Source organism: Maylandia zebra, linkage group LG6 (genome assembly GCF_041146795.1).
Source record: "Maylandia zebra isolate NMK-2024a linkage group LG6, Mzebra_GT3a, whole genome shotgun sequence".
Taxonomy (NCBI): domain Eukaryota; kingdom Metazoa; phylum Chordata; class Actinopteri; order Cichliformes; family Cichlidae; genus Maylandia; species Maylandia zebra.
In genome coordinates, this window is record NC_135172.1 from 31,519,973 (window position 1) to 31,539,960 (window position 19,988).

The 19,988-nt window shown below is 41.9% G+C and overlaps 1 protein-coding gene across 2 annotated transcripts in view; it reads left to right on the plus strand.

Moving 5' to 3' along the window:
- The window catches only part of prkcaa (protein kinase C, alpha, a), a 143,966-nt gene that overhangs the window by 117,323 nt on the left and 6,655 nt on the right, over positions 1 to 19,988 (plus strand). For both annotated transcript variants that reach the window (XM_004539207.5, XM_004539208.5), the window contains 3 exons: positions 91 to 171; positions 1,687 to 1,794; positions 12,225 to 12,365. In XM_004539207.5, coding sequence (XP_004539264.1) covers positions 91 to 171; positions 1,687 to 1,794; positions 12,225 to 12,365 — 330 coding nt within the window. The remainder of the gene's footprint in view (positions 1 to 90; positions 172 to 1,686; positions 1,795 to 12,224; positions 12,366 to 19,988) is intronic.

Sequence of the window (19,988 nt, forward strand, 5' to 3'; positions counted from 1 at the left end):
CTTTGGTCTATTTTTTTTATTTTTTTAAACAGAGACTTCTTGTTTAAATTAAACTGAGCTAAACTTTTTGCTATTGTTTTTCCTCCACAGATCATAGCATATCAGCCATACGGTCGCTCTGTAGACTGGTGGGCATATGGAGTTCTGCTCTATGAAATGCTTGCAGGACAGGTAAGTGGTACAAACCCACATACACCTCCACAATGGAACTTTGCTGTCTACAGAAAATGCTAAGACCTTCACACAGAAACAAGGTTTCTCACAGATTGCTCACACCTACATTTTTCCCACATATCTTAGAAGCAGCACGGCTCTGCTGGTGCCTAAATGAATTCAGATGGTGATGCTTAGTAAAGATCTCAACGCCAGATCATCATAAACACGTGGTATATTAATATAGACACCTTTTAATGTATTAGGTTTAGTTTTAGAGTCATACAGTATATAAATCTCTTTACGCAGTCACAATATTATGGCTTACCGTCCTTTTGTGAACAATAACTCAAATCCTAATAACATAAAACATCACATTTTTAGAGTGAAAAAGTATTTTGACACAATTCTACTCTTAAACAACACTGGTTGGTTCAAGTCTTCTTATAGTGAGCTTGTTTGTTTTACAGTACTACTGTTCTTGTTTATTTATGGATGCAGCATGGTGTGCTGCGAGGAGACATGAGTCAATATTCTTCAGGTGAACACATCAATAACATGTTGGCTGGTACAGAAGTGCTTCTTTTAGAATAAGTGCAAGTCAAGAGAAAGTGGACATGAAGCTTTCTGAGGAGGTTTTCATGTACTGCATCTGGAGTTACTAGTTAAGACTTTCTCTTTCCTTCAAATTATAATTTGTGTGCAAGCTAGGCCAGTAAAATATTCTAACTTGACCCAACTTTTTTGACCCCTGATGTGTTTGGGAAGCTTAATTATCTACTGTTATGCTAATATAGCATCAGTCTGAAAATGATAATGGTCCACACATTGGTTAAATTGTTTTAACTTAATACACTGTTTATTAATATATATAACAATTCATAGTGTCATAGTCATCAACGAATCAGTACAAAAATGACTTTAAATCACTTTAAGACATTATTGAGTCAAAGTGAAGCATCTTTAAAAAGGCCCAGAGTAAATGCAAAAGCATAATTGTATTGTTTACGTTAATCTAATTAGCTCAGAGAGCAAGTGGCTGTTAAACAATTAACAAAGACTTTATTCAGACGTTCCCTTCCTCTGTCCTTGCCTTGTGTGAAATTGGGTAAAGGGGGCATGACGCAGACAGGCTACCTCTAGTCGAAGAGGCCAGCGGAGTGGAAATGACGAATAATTCATTTTATGGACTGTCAAAACACCCACATTATGGTTACTGATGATAACAACTCAGTGAGCAGGGGAAGAGAGCTGGGTCATCCACTCCATTTTTCCCTGCAAGGTCTTCCTATGAAACTTATTCTCCACTAATAATATTTTTTCATATCTTTATTGTTCTTGTTGTCTTTATTTGTACGTAGCTCTGTTCAGTTGAACTGTTTTTTTCTGCTCTCTTTTTATTCATAAGAGAAAACTGTTGAGTTTACTTGTCTATAAAAGAAAGTACAAACCGCAAATGTTTAGAGAGCAGCAACCATTTATTTATATGTTGTGTGTCCTAACACACTTAGTGTTGTCTTTTTTGACTCACAGCCTCCATTTGATGGTGAAGATGAGGATGAGTTGTTCCAGTCCATTATGGAGCACAATGTGTCCTACCCCAAGTCGATGTCCAAAGAAGCTGTCTCTATCTGCAAAGGGGTGGGTGAACTTGACAATGAAACATGATTTGCCATTCATCAGTTTTTTCGGTTTTAGCAGAAAGTCAGAAATATGTCAGTTGAGTTAAGTTTTATTTATATAGTGCCAATGTACAAGGCACTTTATATTGCAAGGAAAAGACCCTACAATAGTAGAAAGAAACCCACAGCATATGGATGACCCCCTGGGCGACAACACGTGCTAAGAGTGGGGAAAAAACTCTCTTGTAAAGGAACAAAATGACCAGTTTGGGTAAGAGGGAAAGGACAGCTGAGGATATATGAGTCCGTTTGGTACTAAAGAAAAAAACCACAACTGTCGTTGTTTTTTAATTTTTGCTTTTAAACACATTCATAAAAACTCATTCAACTAAACATTCAATGTGAGAAACGTTTATTCTCCTGTTTGGAACTGTTTCTTCTGAGAAGCTTTCACACTTTCCCTGACGAAGCTCTGCAGCCTTCACTCTCTTCACTGAGGCTAACATAAATGAACCTCCTGGAAGAGGGCTAAAAGCTCTTACTGCTACTTCAGGTTTTGAAGAGCATTATTCGTCACTGACCATGAGAAGTAAAGCTTAATTTTGCAGGAAGAATGAAACGTGGTCTCTTTTAAATACTGTCCGGGAACTCATCTAAAAGTCCCTTTCTTCTTCCCACTCAGTCCCCACGTCTATGGCCTATATATTATTAAAATACTGAAGAGGAATTCTAGTGGATCATTCAATATACTCATCACAAGTCAGACTGTATCACCAGGCTCATGTGCACTTGTTCCACTGGGTATGACTGTATGGAAAAAGTATACTGTCAGACTGAATTCCCTCTTGAGCTGGTTCGTCTGTGGTGTAAATTATTCAGGGGTCCTTTTGGTCTCATCAATTTTGAAAAACAGTGAATGTTTCTAATTTACAGCCAAGGTTATCATGCATCAGGAAGCATGCTTACACACTAACTTTTGCATATTTGTCACGCTCACATATTTCAGATCATCAGACACATTTTAATATTAGAATGATATTTGTGTGTGGGGAGGATTCTGTGGAGCTGGATTTGTGGAAAGGTTGGAGTCCTGTTATGTCTGACATGAAACTAACACAGTGTTTTATAAAAAGAACGTCATACCAAGAGTCAAACATGGTGGTGGTAGTGTGATGGTTTGGGATGCTTTGCTGCTTTGGGACGATTTACTGTAACTGATGGAACCATGAATTCTGCTCTCTAGCAGAAAATCCTGAAGGAGAATGTCTGTCCATCAGTTCATGGACTTAAATCAGATTGCGATGCTTTGGCATCTCCTTAAACAGGGTGTTCATGCTTGAAAAACCTCCAGTGTGGTTGAATTACAACAATTCTGCATAGAAGAGTTTGCAAAAATGTCTCCACAGTGAGATGAAAGACTCATTTCTAGTTATTGCAAACCTTTATTTGCTGTTTCAGCTCCCAAGGGTTCCAAAACCAGTTATTAGGTTTAGCAGGGAATTACTTTTTATACCGGGACATGTAGGTTTGGATAGATTTTCTTTTTCTCTCCCCTAAATTAAATCATCATTTAAAATCTGTCTTTTGTACTTACTCAGGTTACCTCTGTCTAATAAATAAAATATGAATGATGATCTGGTACATATAAGGGTGACAAATATGCAACAAACTAAGAAATCAGTAAGGGGGCACAGAATAAAGACTCTAGAGAGACTTTTCCTCTTTTTCTGTCAGCCTGCCATAAATACTGAGCTGTCTAATTTCAGACCAATTTTTCTACAAGTACATTTGTTAGGATGTTTTTCTTTTGTATTAGGAGTGTTTCACATTTCTCTGCATCTCTGGTACACATATTTCAAAATAATGTTACTAGGAAATGTAACTTGAGACAATGTACAGTGTTAGTATTTTAATGGAGATGTCTAACATGTGGAGCAGAGTTTAGTATTTGTTGTGTTGGCTCATTACTGGCCTTGTTGGTCACTGACCTCACAGAATGCACTAACCAGGACTGTTAGCAAGTCTGTTTCAGCAGTTATTGGCAAATAGCTTCTGGATTCCACAGAGGGGAAGTAAGTGGTACATAGGGTCAGTGCAAGTCAAGCAAGAAAAAATAGTGGGTTATTAATATTGTGTGCCTAATTTTATTTTAGCACAAGAATGTTTGACAGCAATGACATCATAAAAAGAGTTTCTAGGACACTGAATTAAATGAAAACACAGTGAAAATCTGAGTGAGCTATAGTTTATTCAATCAGGGAATAAACAAGAAGGCAAAACATGCACATTAATTGGACCTTAGATGTAAAGAAATACATGTTTTTTTTGAGGATGACCTGAATTTTATGTACATTGCATATGACAGTTAATAGATATCTATGAAATCAAAATTGGTCAGTAAAATTATATTTAAAAACTCATTTTATTTGTTATACTTGGAAGGTGTTGAGAAACAGAACCGCACACATTTATGTTTTTGTGAGCCTACAGTGAATTTAATAGTGAAAGTGGCAGTAGTTTTATTTCTGTCCAGAGGCTATGCAAAGTCAATGAGCTGTGCATTAATACGCTTTGTCTCCCTGTCTCTCCCTCGACTCCACTTGTGTCTCTTTGTCCTCCTCTGTCCTTTCTCCTTTATTTTTCTTAGCTTTGTGTATGTGTGGGTTTGCACACAAAAGTATAATACAAATTCTATGGGGACTTAACTCTGTTTGCAGTCGTATTTTGGGCTCCTGTCTTCCTTTCTGCCTTTGAAAAAGACTTGGTTTAAGTTTACTCTGAATTAGATAAGTAGTACTAATGGTTAAGTGTAAGGTAGGTTTACTGGAATTTAGTGGCAGCCAGTGTATTGTCCTCTGAAGTGGAAGAAGCAGAAATATGTGCCTGTACTAGTCTTAGCCCGACTCCCTGTCCCTGTTGGGCAGGGCGTCTGCGATTTTTCTCACTGGATATATATATATATATATATATATATATATATATATATATATATATATATATATATATATATATTGCTTGACAGCAGCCCAATCCAATGATGTAAGTCAGAAAAAGCTAGGTAAAAAAAAAAAAGATAGATTTAGGTTAAAAAGGTAACAGGAATGCTATTTTAAATGTAGAAGGTATTCATCTGGATGTACAGTAGTCTCAGTAGATCAAATGTTCACGAGGCCTGCAGGATACTTCCTGGTTTTTAAAGGATCATGATTATGATAGAGTTTCCTGCCCCATCATGCCCTTTCTTTTTGAATCGCTCCAAATTCTCCTTTTCTCACTTTTCTTCTCGATTCTCAACTGCCTCGCCCCTGCTGCCCAATCCGTCAGATCTTAACTATTTTATGTTCTCAGCAGGAACAGCAGGGTGGTGTCAAGGTTATGTAAACTTTTGGAAAACGTGCAGCTAAACGGTTTGCTGCCAGTTCATGATGTGGTGAAGTTTTTGAAGTTTGAGTGTTAACAGTTGGCAGACAGGATGATCAAAGGCTTCCTCTGAAATGTCAACACTAGACTTGCAGTTTTCTGATGGTAATTTTCACATCACACTTATGCAAAGTTATTCGAGTGCCCAAGATCCAGAACAAGTTTGAGTGTTTGATACTGTGGTGAGCCAGCAGCCGATTTCAAGTACATTTCAGCAGGATTGCAGCAGGATGCTTTCTTGGTGTCACCGACAGTCCTGTAAAAGGCTGCAAAGGACTTTTTCTTCCTTGTCAACAGCTGTCTGGTGCACTCTGCCAGCTGAATGCATGCCATTAGTTCAGATGTGACCGAGCCCACAGCCTTAAGGGACTTGCAGAAAGGAAACCGACTGACTCCTCAGGACTTGCCTGACCCTCTGCAGGTACTTGGTGGTTGCAGCCTTTCTAGCGGCCTCTTCATGGTTCCCATTCGCCTGCGGGATCCCAAGGTACTTGTAACTGTCCTCTATGTCTGCAATGTTGCCTTCTGGTAGTTCAATCCCCTCAGTTCTGACTACCTTCCCTCTCTTTGTTACCATCCGACTACACTTCTCCAGTCCGAACGACATTCCAATGTCATTGCTGTATATCCTGGTAGTGTGGATCAGTGAATCGATGTCTCGTTCACTCTTGGCATACAGCTTGATGTCATCCATGTACAGGAGGTGGCTGACAACTGCTCCGTTCCGTAGTCGGTATTGTTAATGATCTCACTGAGGGGGTTCAGGCCTATGCAGAACAGCAGTGGGGACAGAGCATCTCCTTGGTAGGTCCCGCACTTGATGGTGACTTGTGCTATGGGCTTGGAGTTGGCCTCTAGTGTTGTACGCCACATCCCCATTGAGTTCCTGATGAAGGCTCTTAGGGTCCCATTGATCTTGTACAATTCTAAGCATTCCAGTATCCAGCTGTGGGGCATTGAGTCATAGGCCTTCTTGTAATCAATCCAGGCAGTGCACAGGTTGGTCAGTCTGGTCTTGCAGTCTCGGCTGACTGTTCTGTCTACCAGTAGCTGGTGTTTTGCGCTGCTGGTATTCTTGCCAATTCCTTTCTGTGTCCGGCTCATGTATTGACCCATGTGCCTGTTCATCTTAGCCGATATGATGCCTGACAGGAGCTTCCATGTAGTACTGAGGCAGGTTATTGGTCGGTAGTTGGAGGGGACCGGTCCCTTCTTGGGGTCCTTGGGGACCGTTCGACCTTCGGTTAGCCATTCCGAGTGTCTCTCGTTAACTAGCAGCTGGTTCATTTGTGCTGCCAGATGCTCGTGGAGTGCAGTCAGCTTCTTCAGCCAGTAGGCATGAACCATGTCGGGCCCTGGTGCTGTCCAACTCTTCATACTGGAGACCCTTTCTTGGATATCTGCCACTGTGATGGTTACTGGACCCTGTTCAGGGAGGTCGCTATGGTCTGCCCTCAAATCCACTAGCCACTGAGCATTGCCGTTATGGGTTGCGTCCTTCTCCTATATGCTCTTCCAGTATTGCTCCGTCTCCAGCCTTGGTGGTGCTGTTCTCTTATTGTTCCCTTGCCACTGAGAGTACAGTAGAGTTCTGTGGAGAACAGCTGGTTTATTCTCCTGCCTTCTATCTCTCTGGTGTACCTCCTCAAGCGGTTGGCCAAGGCTGTGAGTCTTTGCTTGGCAGTTTGCTGTATTTCTTATGCACCTTCTTTGTCGCACCTTTCTGTATCTCCGTTAGTTGGCTAACCTCCCTCCGTGCTACTTTGATCTTGCCCTCTAGCCTCCTTCTCCATGGAGGGTACTGCCCCTTGTGGCTGTTCAACTTGTAGCCAAGCATCTCACTGATCACTGCTGCCGTATTGTAGATCAGCTTGTTAGTGTCGGTAATCGTGGTTGTAGGTATCGTCCGTAGTGCTGCATTAACATCATCTAGCAGACCTTCTGAGGGTACTTCACATAATCTTGGTAACCGGCTACGGGGGATCCAGGTTTCAAGCCTGGCCATGATCCTATTTTTCAGGTCAGTTCCTCTCGCACTCAACGATCCTTCTCCTATCGCACTTGGGGCTATGTACCCAATCTCGGGTGGGGGTGATGATATCTCCCCTCCTGACTCCTCCTTGCCGTAGCATTTGTGTTGTACCTCATCAATCTCTAGCTGTGAGAGCAGTCCCTTCTTTCGAATGTTGGAACACTGAGCTACTAGTTGTTTCGCCGTCATTGTGGATGTTGGGTATCGAAGAATCCATAGGTCCATATATATATAAAAAAAAAAAAAAAACACCCAGCGCGCCCCTGCGGGCGGTTTATCCTTCAAGCTCGGGTCCTCTACCAGAGGCCTGGGAGCTTGAGGGTCCTGCGCAGTATCTTAGCTGTTCCCAGGACTGCGCTCTTCTGGACAGAGATCTCCGATGTTATTCCCGGGATCTGCTGGAGCCACTCGCCTAGCTTGGGAGTCACCGCACCTAGTGCTCCGATTACCACGGGGACCACCGTTACCTTCACCCTCCACATCCTCTCGAGCTCTTCTCTGAGCCCTTGGTATTTCTCCAGCTTCTCGTGTTCCTTCTTCCTGATATTGCTGTCATTCGGAACCGCTACATCGATCACTACGGCCGTCTTCTTCTGTTTGTCTACCACCACTATGTCCGGTTGGTTAGCCACCACCATTTTGTCCGTCTGTATCTGGAAGTCCCACAGGATCTTAGCTCGGTCATTCTCCACCACCCTTGGGGGCATCTCCCATTTTGACCTCGGGACTTCTAGGTTATACTCGGCACAGATGTTCCTGTACACTATGCCGGCCACTTGGTTATGGCGTTCCATGTATGCCTTGCCTGCTAGCATCTTGCACCCTGCTGTTATGTGCTGGATTGTCTCTGGGGCATCTTTACACAGCCTGCACCTGGGGTCCTGCCTGGTGTGATAGACCCCAGCCTCTATGGATCTTGTACTCAGAGCTTGTTCTTGTGCTGCCATGATTAGTGCCTCTGTGCTGTCTTTCAGTCCAGCTTTGTCCAGCCACTGGTAGGATTTCTGGATATCAGCCACCTCCTCTATCTGCCGGTGGTACATACCGTGCAGGGGCCTGTCCTTCCATGATGGTTCCTCGTCTCCCTCCTCTTTCTTGGGTTTCTGCTGCCTGAGGTATTCACTGAGCACTCGGTCAGTTGGGGCCATCTTCCCAATGTATTCTTGGATGTTCCTTGTCTCATCCTGGACTGTGGTGCTGACACTCACCAGTCCCCGGCCCCCTTCCTTCCGCTTAGCGTACAGCCTCAGGGTGCTGGACTTGGGGTGAAACCCTCCATGCATGGTAAGGAGCTTTCTTGTCTTTATGTCAGTGGCTTCTATCTCCTCCTTTGGCCAGCCTATTACCCCAGCAGGGTACCTGATCACGGGCAGGGCGTACGTGTTGATGGCCCGGATCTTGTTCTTACCATTCAGCTGACTCCTCAGGACTTGCCTGACCCTCTGCAGGTACTTGGTGGTTGCAGCCTTTCTAGCGGCCTCTTCATGGTTCCCATTTGCCTGCGGGATCCCCAGGTACTTGTAACTGTCCTCTATGTCTGCAATGTTGCCTTCTGGTAGTTCAATCCCCTCAGTTCTGACTACCTTCCCTCTCTTTGTTACCATCCGACTACACTTCTCCAGTCCGAACGACATTCCAATGTCATTGCTGTATAGCCTGGTAGTGTGGATCAGTGAATCGATGTCTCGTTCACTCTTGGCATACAGCTTGATGTCATCCATGTACAGGAGGTGGCTGACAACTGCTCCGTTCCGTAGTCGGTATCCGTAGCCAGTCTTGTTAATGATCTCACTGAGGGGGTTCAGGCCTATGCAGAACAGCAGTGGGGACAGAGCATCTCCTTGGTAGATCCCGCACTTGATGGTAACTTGTGCTATGGGCTTGGAGTTGGCCTCTAGTGTTGTACGCCACATCCCCATTGAGTTCCTGATGAAGGCTCTTAGGGTCCCATTGATCTTGTACAATTCTAGGCATTCCAGTATCCAGCTGTGGGGCATAGAGTCATAGGCCTTCTTGTAATCAATCCAGGCAGTGCACAGGTTGGTCAGTCTGGTCTTGCAGTCTCGGCTGATTGATTGTTCTGTCTACCAGTAGCTGGTGTTTTGCACCTCTGGTATTCTTGCCAATTCCTTTCTGTGTCCCGCTCATGTATTGACCCATGTGCCTGTTCATCTTAGCCGATATGATGCCTGACAGGAGCTTCCATGTAGTACTGAGGCAGGTTATTGGTCGGTAGTTGGAGGGGACCGGTCCCTTCTTGGGGTCCTTGGGGATCAGGACCGTCCGGCCTTCAGTTAGCCATTCCGGGTGTCTCTCGTTAACTAGCAGCTGGTTCATTTGTGCTGCCAGACGCTCGTGGAGTGCAGTCAGCTTCTTCAGCCAGTAGGCGTGAACCATGTCGGGCCCTGGTGCTGTCCAACTCTTCATACTGGAGACCCTTTCTTGGATATCTGCCACTGTGATGGTTACTGGACCCTGTTCAGGGAGGTCGCTGTGGTCTGCCCTCAGATCCACTAGCCACTGAGCATTGCCGTTATGGGTTGCATCCTTCTCCCATATGCTCTTCCAGTATTGCTCCGTCTCCAGCCTTGGTGGTGCTGTTCTCTTATTGTTCCCTTGCCACTGAGAGTACAGTAGAGTTCTGTGGAGAACAGCTGGTTTATTCTCCTGCCTTCTATCTCTCTGGTGTACCTCCTCAAGCGGCTGGCCAAGGCTGTGAGTCTTTGCTTGGCAGTTTCCAAGGCCTCAGGTATGGACAGCTTGCTGTATTTCTTAGGCACCTTATTTGTCGCACCTTTCTGCAACTCCGTTAGTTGGCTAACCTCCCTCCGTGCTACTTTGATCTTGCCCTCTAGCCTCCTTCTCCATGGAGGGTACTGCCCCTTGTGGCTGTTCAACTTGTAGCCAAGCATCTCACTGATCACTGCTGCCGTATTGTAGATCAGCTTGTTAGTGTCGGTAATCGTGGTTGTAGGTATTGCCCGTAGTGCTGCATTAACATCATCTAGCAGACCTTCTGAGGGTACTTCACGTAATCTTGGTAACCGGCTACGGGGGATCCAGGTTTCAAGCTTGGCCATGATCCTATTTTTCAGGTCAGCTCCTCTCGCACTCAACTCTCCTATCGCACTTGGGGCTATGTACCCAATCTCGGGTGGGGGTGATGATATCTCCCCCCTGACCTGGCGTCCTGACTCCTCCTTGCCGTAGCATTTGTGTTGTACCTCGTCAATCTCTAGCTGTGAGAGCAGTCCCTTCTTTCGAATGTTGGAACACTGAGCTACTAGTTGTTTCGCCGTCATTGTGGATGTTGGGTATCGAAGAATCCATAGGTCCCTCATCCTATTCATGTAGCCCCTTCCGCCGGGGTTACTTGCGTAGTAGCATTCCAACAACGCCCTGTTTTCGTCCCTTGCCCACCGATGCCTTCTTGTTCCAGTAGCCCACTTTTCGTCAGGGTGCCCTGGTTCCTCAACACCTGACGCGGACCTTGTTGATCCGGGCGACGTCCGAGCCGGCATGCCTTCATATTTATCTGTCTCGCTCATGTCTGCGGTAGGCTTGCTTAGCATAGGGGGTCTAGCCTTAGGACCCTTACTGGATACAGACGCCCCAGGCAGGAATCGAACTTGCGATCCTCTGTTCCAAAGGCGTGTAGTTTAACCACTACGCTATCCAGCTGCTATATATATATATATATATATATATGTGTATATATATATATATATGTATATATATATGTATGTATATACACATATACACATATATATATATATATATATATATATATATGTGTATATGTGTATATATATATATATATATATATATATATATATATATATGTATGTATATGTGTATATATATATATATATATATATATATATATATATATATGTATATGTGTATATATATATATATATATATATATATATATATGTATATGTGTATATATATATATATATATATATATATATATGTATATGTGTATATATATATATATATATATATATACCATTTACAGAAGCACACCCTGCACAAAAATACCAAAGCAATGAGATCAATGTAAGCATTTAACTCAGATTTTTCATTCATTGTCGTTAATTTATCCAGGTGAAAAGTCTTGAGATCTAAATCTCATTTCCAAGAGAGACCTGGACAGCAGGGCAGCAAAAGTTATAACAAATACATAGTGTTTTTTCTTTGGAGTGTTAATACCGAACTCCACCAGGTTCTGCATCCATCTCCAAATGAGCACTTTGCTTTCTGTTGCACTTCAGTCAGGGCAAATCACCAAACTGTAACGAGAGAGCAGGTGCAAAATGTGTTTGTAAAACATACTCTAGTAATATTCCAGATACACATACACACATAACAATTTATATTCCATTATGAGTCTTGCTTCTGTGCATTTCAAATATTTGGCCTGCATATTTCCCACTGGTACGGTGGCTCTAATTTTGTAGTCAGCAAGAAGGTAAAGGCAACTGAAAAGTCAGGAAAGAAACATTTAAGTTTCTTGTCATTTCCAGCACATTATTTGAACATTTATTTTTAACTAATGCCAGTGGCCTTCTGCTTAATTTAAAACAAGGACAGGTTGTTTGGTGGTTTTGCTTCCTTTGGGTCCCTGCATCTTGTTTTACTTTTTAACAAAGTCGTCGCTCGATGTGCGATTAGAAGTGGCAGCGGTTCTCTGAAGGCAGAGCATGCAGCGGGAGAGAGGAAAAAACCCCAATGATATCACTCTTTTTAAGACCCATCTGTTTAGCTGTCATTTGGTCACCTAGTAAAGAGGCAGAGTCACATTATGAAACATGAAACACAGCAGTGAAAGAACTGAGCTGGAAGTTTAGTTCAGAGAGATAAAACGAGTGTTTACCAGTGTTTCAGGATCTTCAGTGCTCCACAATATTAAAATAAATCTTTATTATCATTATTATTATTATTATCCTTAATCTAACTGTATTTTTTTTGTGCGTGTGTGTGGCCATGAGCAGTTGATGACTAAACACCCATCCAAACGTCTGGGCTGTGGCGCTGAGGGAGAGAGGGACATCAGAGAACACGCCTTCTTCAGACGCATCGATTGGGAACGTCTCGAGAACAGAGAGATACAGCCCCCCTTTAAGCCTAAAGTGGTAAGTCTTAAAGCACACATAGGCTACATGTATGGAATTACTGTAACCAAGGTTAAGATAATTGGTAGCTTTCCGAGATAACTTTAACTTTCATTAAAATAAGGCCGGCAGCGTTTATCTGTCAATCATTTTAAGTATGCTGGTCATCAGTATTTCATCCTACTCACTGCACACAGCACTGCAGTTTGCATCATGCACCACAATGGAAAAATTAGAACCCCTTTTCTTTTATCATATAACTGTTATTTATGCATTTATTATTATTATTTTTGTATTATCTGTCAGTAATTTAAATCCTTCTAACAACGGGCCCTCTTTGTGTCATACTGTTTTCTCTCACACACGTTTCAATGCTTGATGCAGTTTAGAGGTTGGAAGGGAGACTATACTTGAATACCTATAGAAACATTTATATCCTGTTAACATTATTATTAATTCATAATAAAAAGTGGCTTCAGGTGATCTCCTCTCGGTCTTAAGCACATGTAAACGCATGCATAAAAGACAAGTAGATAAATACAACCTTGTGAACTGCATATATCTATAAAGAACAGATGTGCTTATCTCAACATGACAAATCTGTTATGGCAAGGCATCTAATAGCCCTCTGCTGTGTTCTCTACTCCCTGGGGGACTATCTGTTCTTGGCTGTTTGTTTACGAACTTCTGTCTCAGCCTTCAGTCAGATTTGTCTCAATACGCACAAAAACTCAAGAGTTACTGGTTAAAACTTATTAGATTACTGTACACAACCAGAGTAATGCATCTTCACGATGCCTCATACTTTATATCTATTGGCTGATTGCTGTATGAATTTATATGTTCACAAATTTTGTCTTAGATTTGCAGTATTCAGACGTTCATTACTTGGTGTTTTTCAAATGGTGGATAATGTCAGAAAATAATCTAGACAAAGTTATATTTTATGAAGTATTAAACACCCAAATATAGGAGATCCAGCGACGCTAAATGAGATTTATATATAAGTTTATCTGTGGATCAAAAACTATATAGACACAAGTACAGACAAAGCAATTTCAGATTATCCTTATCTATGCAAGCCACACAGTGTGCTTACTTTCCTAAGGGGTTCATTAGCATTTGATCCATTCTCTTTTAAAGCTCTACAAAGGCCCTCCAAACAGTATTTCTTGATTGTGTTATAAAACGCACCATAAAGATTTTCTTCACCCAAAAAATTAACATCATGTCACATGACATGAGTTAATGTTTATTTAAGGATTTTGTAAAGTTTATATTAAACAGATTCATTCCTGTGAAGGAGAAATGACGGAAAACTCCCAGATGACCCCTCCTTTCTGGTCTTTCCCCATCTGCTTTATTTATCCACACACACACGCACACACACTCTCCACCAGCCATTCTGTCATGTTGTGTTTGGCTCTTTAGCAGCCAGATATCAAAAACTCTTTGACCAACTTGGTTAAAAGTATACCTGGGAGTATACCTTGGAAGTTTGTTCAGAGAATTACAAATTCAGCTGCCTCCTTGGCTGCTGAATTTGCAAGAGGGCATATGATGACAATGTTTTAATTAGTTGTCATGCACCTTTTAAAACCGCCAACGAAATGCCCTCTGGTATTTCTAAAACCATATCTCCATTAAGAAGTAAATGGCCTGTATTTGTATAGCGCTTTACTTAGTCCCTATGGACCCCAAAGCACATACACTACATTCAGTCATCCACCCATTCACACACTGGTGATGGCAAGCTACACTGTAGCCACAGCTGCCCTGGGGCGTACTGACAGAGGTGAAGCTGCCGGACACTGGCGCCACCAGGCCCTCTGACCACCACCAGTAGGCAACGGGTGAAGTGTCTTGCCCAAGGACACAACGACAGAGACTGTCAGAGCCGGGGCTTAAACCGGCAACCTTCCAATTACAAGACGAACTGCCAACTCTTGAGCCACGATCGCCCCTAAATTAAGCATAAGTGCTATAGCACCTTGTGAAAAAGATGACAAGCAAGTCAGTGTGACTGCTTCCTGCCTCACAGCTTACTTTAAGTCTCAGAGGCACGAATCGGCATAGTTACAACAGGTAAGTTGGAAAACATCGTTTATTCAGGTAAATCCATCACTGAAGAGGAGTACTGTTTACACAACATTGTGATGTCATGGTGTTCTCACTTATTTGCTCTGTCTGTTAATGTGTGCAAAAGTGAGCATTAGGATCTGACTGTGATACAGTCTCACTTTAATACACATTAATACTTGTCATTATCCTTGCCTCTGGTGGAAGATTTACTTTATTGCAACAATTTTTTTTTCCATCAGTAAAAGATTTGATTAAATGCAGTTACTTACTGCACGCTCTTGTATTCTTATATAACTCAGCAGATATTGCATGACCACAACACATTCACACATCAACAACAAGGAGAGTGCGAGCACATATGTACGAGATGTGTTGTTGGCGATCCAATGTGTTGTTTTTGAATATAAACAAGACCAATGGTGTTACTGAAGAACATAATATATCATCCTGACTGGATCGAATGGTTTATAATGTGCAGTAAAATAGCTGATCTAATGTGACTGCAGTCCATTGTAACCCATTAATGGTGATTGACAGTGGTAGGAATGTCTATTAAGAATTTAAAACACAAGATGGAGAGCCTTACCACTGGAGTAATCTACTACCCACTCAAGAACTCAGTGTCATAAACATAGTGGGAGGAAATCAGTCTTAGAGTTTCGTAACAGCAGATCCAGGCTCAGAACTGTACAGCGTTGTATGTCTCACAGTAAATACCTAATTATTGGCTTGGGACAATTAATAGAACTGTTACATTAAATATAGCCTGAAGTCACTCTGATTTCCAGTGAGCCATGTGAAATTTGATACAGCTTTAACATAATGCTCATTTGTCTTGTTAAACCAAGCTGTAGGCGTAAGCTGCAAATGACATGTGCTTTGTCAACAATTGGTTATTTCAGAGTCAGATCTCAGTGTATAGTTATAAAGAGCACACATTTTGCAGCACATCAATCATGTAGAGCACATATGTTTGCAGATTTCAATATAGACTGCATTTCTTTAAACAGAAAAATATATATAGTAGGTCACTTAGTGCTCTATATGTGTGTGTGCCTGTATCCATTACATATTCATTTTGTAGTTTTCTTCTGTTTCAACCCTCAAGGGCTCCAGTTCTTCTAATAAGGTGAATCCTGACCTCTTCCATGTAGTTTTCTGCTGAGTGTGCTGGGTTTTCCTGAAAATGCTTTGCGTTTGTATGTGCGGGTAAATGTATGTGTGGAGGAAGTGTAAATATAAAAGGTTAAAGGAGATTAAGGACAAACAGAGGTGGAATCATTCCTTGCATTTACGCCTTGTCTCTGCGTTCGTTTGCTGCACAAGCCTGCAAGTTTGTTGCCGTGTAGGGGGTGGTAATCAATATCGTAGGGAGAAAGAAAGGTCTCTGTGAAGTTGAAGGCAGGTAAAAGCATGCAAATGTCCATGCTCTTGGCATAGTGCATGTTTGCATGGATCTAATAGGTGCAGAGAAGTTGGAAAGATGACAGAGGTGGAAAGATAATAATTAACATTTTTGAATGCTCCCTGCAGCCATGTAAAGACACTTATGGTCTATCATGTCCATCTCGCTGTGCCATTTAATACAATGTTGTTTCTGATTTCATACATCTCCTTCTCACAACTTACCAAATATGTTCCTGTCTTTTTAATCCACTCCTCTTCTTTCTTTTCTCCCTGTGCATCTTTCCTTGCTCAATCTCACTTCATCCGCCTTATGACAGCTTCGGAATTGCAATCAATACACTAGCTGCACCCAGCTGGGAGACTTTTACCATCTGTATCTATTGGACCGGGTGTCAGATAGCATGAGGGACATTGTCTGTGCAGTAGAATGATTGTCATGGCAGGCTCACTTAGCGTTGATCCACTGTTCCATTATTGTGCTGAATGCTGTGACCGTTCAACTGTGTACTGCAGGTAGCAGACACACAATTAAATGCCAGCAACATTCAGCTAACTGTGTTGGTATTTGCTATGAAACCAGGCCGATTTCTTCAGAGTACAAGACACTTGATGCCCACACGTTTGACGCCTACTTGTGGATGGCCGATAGTGTTTATGTCAAAAAGAAGTAGGTCAAAGCTGCTGATTGATAGTAAATGAAGGCAAGGATGCAGGGCAAGACAGAGTGGGAGGACTTAGTCACTGCACAGAAGTCTTGGAACATTGGAACGTTGAAGGAAGGGATGTGCATGGCTCATAGGATGCACGCACAGGCACACACACTGAGAAAATGATGGCAATATGGGTGATTTTTGAGTCACTGTGGCTTTGGGAAATAAGAGGCAAACACCGTTGCCTTTTGCTAAGGATATGAGCCTTTCCTCTTGTTTTTTTGTTGTTCATTTTGAAGTTTTATTTATTATGTGTTTTTGATTTGAGGTCAAGAGAAATCGACTCTTTATCACATTTTCTGTAAAATCTTTGAACTTATTGGTTTCCCATCAAACACAGTTTATCTGTCACGGACCAAATTTGTAACTACAACACTGCAATATCTTATAGTCAAAAGACGTATTTAAAGAAATATTTTGGGTTGGGTTTTTACAAGTTGAATTCATTGGAGCACAGCCAGTATGCAGTTTGCAATACAAACTTTTGATTTCATCTCTCTTTTATCTTTCTGCACCAGTAATCACAGGCTTCAGCTGTACTTTGCAATTTAGTCACATTATGGCCTTGTGAGAGCTAAAAAGCAAAGAAATTTCCCTACAGATAAGCTGTTCAGATCCAAAGCACATTTCTGGAAAACCTTTTCTTCCACACTTTGACTGATGTTCTCCCTTAAGTGGTTCGTTGATGTTGACAAACTAGCAACCCAACAAAGAAAACATAATGTTTGGAAGACGATGAGAACAGAGTGCTTCCCAGGCCGCTGGCTTCAGGGAGCTGAAGGTAGAGAAAAAAGAGGAAGAGAGAGTCTTGGCACAACTCTTAATGGAGGCAGGCACTCATTTGTCATCCTAAGTAGCTGAGTGTTCTTTTAATATGCTTGGGCACAGAGGCGTGCACGTCTGTATGTGTGCAGTGAGAGAGGGAGGGAGATTAAAGATGAGAGAAAGTAGGTCAAAAACCCATGTAGGACACTGTGTCACTATGTATGAGAGGATGTATCAGCAGCATCATAGCCTTGGTCTCACCCAATCAAGGTTGGTTGAATCACATAGTAAAAAATAGGAGTTGTAAGACCAGCCTTGTGCTTTTCCAGCAGAGCATGTTTGTGCGCCTAAAAAGTCACAAAAACACTAAGACCATGTTTCCAAGACAGTGGGTCAAAAGATAATCTTCTTTTTTTTTGTTCTTCATTTTCCTATATTCAACATACAGAATATGGTATTTTCTCATCAAAGTCCTTTACTTGGAGTGTGACGATCTGACGCCAGGAGCTAAACTGTTTACTCAGCGCTTGGTGCTGCGAGGGGTAAAAACAACACTAACCACTGTCACAGTGGTTTCTGTTGACAAAAGGGGGGGAAAAAAGCTCACATATGCTTTACGTACACACTGGTTAGAGTATTGCTTGAGAGCAGAAGCCTCATGTCACAAGGAGTTTTGTGACCTAGAAAGGAACATCTTGGTGCTGGAGATTGTCGTTGGAGGTCAGAGTTAAAAATGTGCTGCTTCACTTCAGCGATGGATTGCCAGTGATGGATAGAAGAAGACAAGTGGGCAGCAGAGACGCAGCGGTGGAAGGATGCTAGCGATTACCCATCAGGTGCCCGCTGTGTGCGAAGCAGAAAATTCAGAGGCCCCCCACCACACACGCACACAGAGAGTCACATCTTGATGTGCGTCTTTGCCCTCTATCTACTCTGACAGGGTGGTGATGGCTTAGAGCGAATGTCACCTGTCAGTGACAACAGTCGCAATCAAAAACCTCACACACAAACACACGCCTCTTAGAAACAGCAGTGTCTTATGTTTTCATCGTATGTTGTGTTCACATCACCTGGCACGCTCTGTCTAGCCTCCTAAAAAAATAGTAAAGAGAAAATAAAAATAGAAATGTCTGCACCTTCATACTTGTGTGTGTTTACTTGACAAACAAAGACAGGCATACCTTAACACACACATAAAAACAGAATTTCCTGTATGCACAGTGACAGTGATGTCAATTTAAGCATGCATAGACTTAGGCAGACAGCGTTATCTTGTTTGTGAATGGAATATAGGACAACAGCGAAAAAGGTCAGTTAGTCAAGAGTTTCAAATCCAGGTCACAGTCAGTCGTGGGCTTCAAATGCCCAGATACTAATAATTAAAACTGATTGAAAGGGGCTGAAAACAAGGGGAAGACAGTATATAGTGGCTGGCCAAGCTGAAATTGCTGGTGTTCAGTGGTCATAGCGTTTACAATCCAGAGAAGGGACAGATGCTGTGATGGTGGAGATTGATGTCTGCTAGGCTGTTTTGAAGTGATGGGTGAAGCACAAGTCAGTGCATGCCAAGAGGAGTTTGCTTAGCAGAGGACAAAATCAAGCTTAAGCTGTCACCACTTGACTAAGTAGCTGGATATAAACATATTTTATCTGAAAAGGTTTAGCAGGTTTCATTATTGTGTTATAAATACTCTCCAAACAAACTATTTTTACACACAAATTTACTTACTCATTAAATATTTTCCTTTTATTCAAACAGCCTTTTCAGTTTATTGCATCATTGATTGTTTTTGTATAACAGCAGAATTAAAGGCGCTGTGGTTGCTGTCATCCTTTCTTTCTCTTCATGTTCTGTGTTAGAGTCTCATGGAGTTTGGCAGAGTGTGTTATGCTATCAGTCAGCTGCAGAAGTAATAATTCGTGAATCAAGTATGAACATTTATCAAGTTGTTCACTAAGTTACTAGAGTATGAGCATATGTGTATTTGGGAATTTGTGCATCCACATAGATGAAGTCTGTGTGTGGGTGGACGAGTAAATGAGGATAGAGAAGGATTTTGTATTCCTTTTTCCTTACTGAGGACAAGGAATAATCAATCTACTTTCATTAAACAAGATAATATTTTAAAATTATTCTAAAAAATTATCAATTTGTCTGATTTCTTTACCGTCTTGCCAACCCCAGCTGGGCTGGTTAAGAGAAACCTGGACACTGAGATTCACCCTTACACCCTTACCTAGGGCTAATTTAGTATGACAATGATTGTGGGAGAAAGCAGGAGTTTCTAAATGAAAACAGGGAGAACAGCCTACTAGGAGCTTTGAACCATGAGCCTGTGGGTTTTGAGGTGCAGTGCTAACCACTGTACCACCCTACGACCCTTGGCTTTCATCATTACCTTTAGGGCAAAATTTTAAACCTGTGCTTGGAGATTGAATTGAACAAACCTTGTAGAGACTTGATCATGACAAATAAAATATTGTTTCGTTTCTGTTTCTTTGCCTTTGATACCATGGCATGCTTGTGTTTGGAAGCCACACTCCTGAACAGACAATTACAGTGGAATATGCATAACTATGAATGGCATACACAGAAACATTACTAGAAAACACTGGACACTGTAAAACAGATTTTGTACATTTATTATAAATTTCGTCTGAAGAAAAACAAGCAACTCAT